At 35.3% G+C, this 6,356-nt stretch overlaps 1 protein-coding gene across 1 annotated transcript in view; it reads left to right on the top strand.

The window, feature by feature from the left end:
• Positions 1-6,356, top strand: part of LOC106869924 (CTD small phosphatase-like protein 2-B) — a 68,655-nt gene that overhangs the window by 56,782 nt on the left and 5,517 nt on the right. The window contains exons 7-9 of the mRNA XM_052974547.1: positions 2,604-2,853; positions 4,990-5,143; positions 5,473-5,491. Of these exons, the coding sequence (XP_052830507.1) occupies positions 2,604-2,853; positions 4,990-5,143; positions 5,473-5,491 (423 nt within the window). The remainder of the gene's footprint in view (positions 1-2,603; positions 2,854-4,989; positions 5,144-5,472; positions 5,492-6,356) is intronic.

The raw sequence follows: 6,356 nt of genomic DNA on the forward strand, positions 1-6,356 counted from the left end.
TATATATATATATATATATATATAATAATAATAATATTGGGGACAAAATCCAAAATTACAGGTAAAAACTCAATTTTCATCAATGAGTTCATGAACCTTGGTTCTTTTCCCTAAAACTATATATATATATATATATATATATATATATATATAAAATTGTAAAACTGACACCTCACATATGGTTATTCGAGTATCATATTTCTGAACCCCAGACTGGACATGAAGTGTAATATAAGTGATTTTGTTATTCAAAATAAAGAGAAAAGTGTATAGAGAAAAGTAAATAAAAATAGGTGAAAAAGAAAGAAAAGAAAAATCATGCATTTTCATAATGAGTGAAGTGTGTATGAAGGGGAAAGAGAAGCTTCTGTATGTTTACGTGCTGGCTGATGTTTGGAAATAAAACTAAAAGTGAGTGAAGGATAAATTCTCTAAGTTGCATGGTTGATCTTCATGTTTGCTCCAGTCACACATGTTTCAGTGAAAATTTCAAGACGATGTAACTAACTATTACAGATGATATGCTCTTGTACTTTTGTTTACATGAAACCTGCTATTTATATATAGATAAAAGTGTCTGTCAAAAATTAATATTCAAAAAATTCTAAATAAGGTAAGAAAATGAAACTAAGATTTGAATGCTATATGTAATACACTTTATGTTCAACAGTCTCACAACTCTGTCAGTCCATGGAGGAACAATGTCTGACGGGAAGATATTAAAACATTATATTCAATATTGTTGAGGCATTTAGTTAAACATCTCTTTATTTCTGCTACTTCACTATTTTAATTTAAGTAATATCAGCTTAAACTGTTGAAACATTTACTATGGCCTTAGTTTAGACATATTTAGTAAAGATCATGTTCTTCAAGAATTTGGGCCTAAAAATCTTCTGACAAATATTCTTTAAGATTTTGTCCTTGCAATTAGTAGATCAGAACTGTGAACGAAATTTGAATAACTATACATAAGATGCCAACTTCTGCAGTCAGTAGCATTCTGCTTTTAGTACAGAGTACTCTTTTACTTCTCTGATCTGTACTAATACACTTAAATACGCATATATACGAGGAGGTACCCATAAGTAACCAGAATCGTTTTCTGTGGAACAAACCAGTTTTAGTTCAGGCTTTCGCCACTAGAAGCCTTTTGACGTGACCTTCAGGCATCAGTCTGCTGACTGGCAATGCCAGTTGGAGTTGTACTGCCATGTGGTGTGTCTTTGTTTTGCAGTGCTTCTCCCCTGTTCATTGATTTTTGCGATGGTTGACACGAAGGAACAGCATACTTCCATGGAATTCCGATTTCTGCTAGGGAAAACAGTAGCCGAAACAGTTGTCATACTTCAAACAACTTTCAAGGATGCTACTATGAACAAAACACAAGCTTATGAGTGGTTTTCACTCTTTAGTTATTTCATTGGGGGTATTTAACCCTGGTATTTACCATATTGATTTCATCCACAGATATTTGCTGTAATCTTGTGAGATGGTCTTGAATTGAAATGAAACAATTGTAAATTGAAGTACTAAAATGACTTGCTCACTTCATGATTCTCATTTGTCGTATGTGTTTATATATGATGGTACATGTATAAATATGAAGATGGTTCTCCAATTTCTTGCTGAACAACCTGCATGCAAATGATTTGTTTATAGTGACCAAATGTATGTGGCGTACATTATCTCACTCCCTCCATCAAATTGATGTTACCTGAACAGGTGTACAGCATACCTTACATCAAATGTTGAAGTGGCTGCAAAACAATATGAGATGAAGTGTTTTACTCAATAACACAACATACCACCCAGTCCAGCAACTGAAACCATGATCTTGCCATCATGAATGCGACACCCTAACCACTAGGCCATGTGGCCTCACATGTGCATTTATATATATATATATATATATATATATATTATAATAATAATAATAATAATAATAATAAGCGCACTCACACATGTCTGTGTTCATGTGTTTGTGTATTATACTTGGGAACCTACATCAGTGACTTAAGGCTCATGAGTTTTGTGCAGATGTTTACTTGTTTCAGTCATTTGAATGTAGCCATGCTGGAATAACCCCTTGAAGGTTTTTAGTTGAACAAATTGACATCAGGACTGTTTTTTTTTTTTTTTTTTTTTTTTTTTTTTTTTTTTTTTAGCCTAGTACTTATTCTGTTGGTCTCTTGCCGAACTGCTAAGTTGTGGGGATGTTAACACACCAACAGTAGTTGCTAAGCAGTGGTGGGGTACAAACACAGACATTAAGACACACACAAACACATACGACAGGCGTCTTTTGGTTGACCCAAGATTATAGACAAAGTGCCACACAGTTTTACTGAACCCGGAACCGCGTGGTTTGGAAGCAAGCTTCTTACCATGTAGCCATGCTTGTAGTTAATTTTTTCCTGAAAGCCCCCAAAAATATGTTACTAGATTTATAGTTTATTGTTAGCATTATTTTTTTTTATACTCCATTCTATTTTAATAGTTGTTTTGTTTTTTTTACCACATTTGTATTATGTGGACAATTGTACAGTGAAGAAAAGTCTGGAAGCTGAGTTTTTAATTTTGTTTTTAAACTTCCTCTATAGGTAAAGAAAATGAAGAGCCTCCTGAGAGTCTGATCTCGTCCGTGTCGGAATCAGCGCTGGTAGATCCTGAGACAGGCAGCACTGAAGAAGACAACCTTTCCCTCCTTCCAACTACGGTGTCACAATCCAGTACAAGTGCATCTGAAGGGCACAGTGATGCAGACACTAGTGACATGGTTGCACCATTTCCCATTCCAGGTGAAGATGAAGTGTTTGAGGAATGGGAACCAGAACCAGAGCCATTTGATCCGTAAGTATTCTTATTTTACTCAACCTCTTCTATTAGCAGAAGAATGGGACAAACAGGTAAATCACAATTTTGCCCTCATCACACAATAAAACTCACACATTAAATGCACCAGTTCTCATCTGATCACTGAAGTTAAGCAACGTCAAGCCCAGTGAGATGGGTGACTGCTTGGGAAACCTCGGTGCTGTAAGCATCTCACACTTTCAATGGTGGTGCCCCAGCATGACTGCAGCTTTGAAGCAGAAACAATTTAAAGATTTAACCCTTTTGATATCAACCTGCCTGAAATTGCTCTTGATTGTGTAGTATCATTAAGAATGAGGTGTTTAATCATGCAATAACCGTTTCTACAGTTCAAACAGTTATATTGTCTAAATTTTGATATTGGATAGCAGAAATAACAGAATGACTGATTATATGCTTCAATGTATCTTCTGTGAGGATATTGTCTTAGTTGTCTTCCAAATACATTCAAAATTTAACTCTTCAATAGTTTTATTTACATTATTTACAATTGACAGATATTTGTCCTCACCTTGTTTGTTGTTAACACAATGTTTCAGTTGATATACCCTCCAGCCTTCATCAGGTGTCTTGGGGAATTTTCGAACCTGGGTTCAATAGTTTTATTTGGTTTTTCATTGCCTTGTTACTATTACTGTTTCAGTGTCTTGTTACTATTACTAATTTGAATGGATACATGTATGTAATGTGTGTGTGTGTGTGTGTGTGCAAGGAGGAAGTCAAAAACTATCCACACCTTTGTCAAAACCTTCTTTTGTTTGGTTACACTTCAATGCTTGCATGCTAAGAGGTAGTACTTTTATTTTTATGCTTACATAACTGAGGTTTGACTTCGATTGCTCTGGTTTTATTTCTTGTGTTACAGAATAAACATGGCCACTTTGCTGGCAGTGTGCACAAAGTAAGAATAGAGATCAGTGATCAGATTTATCTGGTCTAAAAATATGTCAGGGGCTAAAATTCATCACAGGCTTTCAGTACAGTATGGAGACAGGGCTCTACTGTGTATGAGTGTGTATGAGTGGATCAAGCTCAAATCGAAAAGACAGAGTATGGAGTGAAAAAAAAAATTCAAGATTCACCTTCTGCAAAAAAAGTGATGTTAACCATTTTTGGGGGGACTCAGAAGGTCCTATACTGGAACATTACCTGAAAAGGGGCGCTATAGTTACCAGAGTAGGCTACAGTACAATGTTGGCCAACAAACTGAAATCAGTAATTTGCAACAAACACTGCAGTCTATTGTCAAAGCAAGTGATAGTGGTTTGCATGGCAATGCACACCCACACTTGAAACTATTGACAAATTGGGTTTTGATTTGCTGGAACACCCTGATCTTGCCCCTTCTTGACTATCTCTTCGTTGGACTGCTCAGACATGCTTTACAAGGTTGTCTATTTGCTATTGAGGAAGAAGTGTAGAAAGTGATGCATAAATGGCTGTGCAACCAGCCAAAAGACCTTCTCCATTGGAATAAGCAAGCTTGTGGAATGCTGGTAAAAGCAAGGAGACTATATCAAAACATAATGTAATTGTTCAACCTGCTCTTGTTTTTATAAGTCACAGAAACAAGAATGGATATGATTTTTGACTTACCCTTGTGTGTGTGTCTGTATGTATATGTATATATATATATATATATATATATATATATATATATATATATATACAAAAACCCACCTGTGAGCTTTTTGCTAAGACTGTTAACAGATACTATATATTTTGTAAAATTTTGTTTTATAAAAGTATATATTTAATATATATATATATATATATATATATAAATGAACACTATCAACCACATATACTGAATGTATTTGCTGGTAGGCTATGATTTGACATGATGGACATTACTCACTCAAAGCACCAGGTGTTAGAACACCTTGAGTATATACGCTGAGTATATGTGGTCGATAATGTTTATTACACTAATGCTGTTTGTATTTCAAACTTGAATGTATGTATATATATATATATATGCATATATATAGATATGTATGTGTGTGTGGAGATTTGTGCACACATGCTTACACATAAGTGTGTGTAAAAGCTACTATATTTTCAATCGCTGTCATCAGTGGTCACTTGTATAATTAATATTGTTATTTTCAGATATCATTTCATCCGTTCACTTCCGCCTCTCACAGATGAACTGCGAGCACGTGCACCAGCACTGCCACTCAAGACCCGCAGTTCGCCAGAGTTCTCTCTTGTTCTCGACTTGGTAAGTGCATCTTCTTTATTCTTTCTCTCATTCACCTCCTCTGTTTCTTTCATGTTCTCATTCACTTTCTTTTTTTTTCTATTCTAATTTTTTCCCTAGCTCCTTCTTCCTCCCCTCCCCTCCCTTTCTTCATGTTTTTCTATCTCTTTTATCCATATTTTTTCCTAATGTATATGTTTTTTCTAATAAAATATAAGTTAGATAAATCTAAATGTTATAATATTTTTCAAGATTTAAAAAAATTTTTAATTTATGAAAGAATTCTTAATTTTTCTGTTCAACTGATTTGTATTATTTAAATTATATATAAAGTTTTTTATTTTTATTCTGTTACAATTTTGTTTTCATATTTTTAATATTGTCTTGTTCAGAATATCTCCTTTAACAAATGTATTGTTTTACATATTTTAAGAAAAATGTAATTACTAAAAGATGGAGAAGATTCATTATCCTAAAACAGTACTATCTAATGTTGTATACTGAGTGGCCTCAGTATACCCAGGTCAATTAGAATGACATAGTTGGGTATTACCATTTGGATGCTGGTGATTTGGCACAGCTAACATGATATTGAACCTGTATTTGGCATTGTTTTTTTTTTTAGGCAAACATGCACATACATGCAGAAATTTGTATATACAGATAGACATATAGTGAATGAGAGAGAGAAAGAGAAAGAAAGAGATGTCTGTAGCAATCAGAGTCATTTAATATATCTTAGTGTTTCTCCCATGAAGGCACATGGCCCAGTGGTTTGAGCATTGGGCTCACAGTCATAAGGTTGTGAATTTGATTCCCAGACCAGGCTGTGTGTTGTGTTCTTGAGCAAGACACTTTATTTCACGTTGCTCCAGTTAACTCAGCTGTAGAAATGAGTTGCAACGTCACTGGTGCCAAGCTGTATCGGCCTTTGCTTTTCCCTCAGATAACATTACTGGTATGTTGCCAGTACCGCCGGACTGGCCCTCATGCCAGTGGCATGTAAAAAGCACCCACTACACTCTTGGAGTGGTTAGCGTTAGGAATGGCATCCGGCTGTAGAAACTCTGCCAGATCAGATTGGAGTCTGGTGTAGCCATCTGGTTTCACCAGTCCTCAGTCAAATCGTCCAACCCATGGTAGCATGGAAAGCGGACGTTAAATGATGATGATGAACATTACTGGTATGTATGGGCAACTGCTGGTCTTCCATAAAGAACCTTCTCTGGACTTGTACCTCAGAGGGTAACTGTCCAGGTGCAGTCTCATGGTCATT

The sequence above is a fragment of the Octopus bimaculoides genome, chromosome 18 (genome assembly GCF_001194135.2).
Source record: "Octopus bimaculoides isolate UCB-OBI-ISO-001 chromosome 18, ASM119413v2, whole genome shotgun sequence".
In the NCBI taxonomy this organism is placed as follows: Eukaryota; Metazoa; Mollusca; class Cephalopoda; order Octopoda; family Octopodidae; genus Octopus; species Octopus bimaculoides.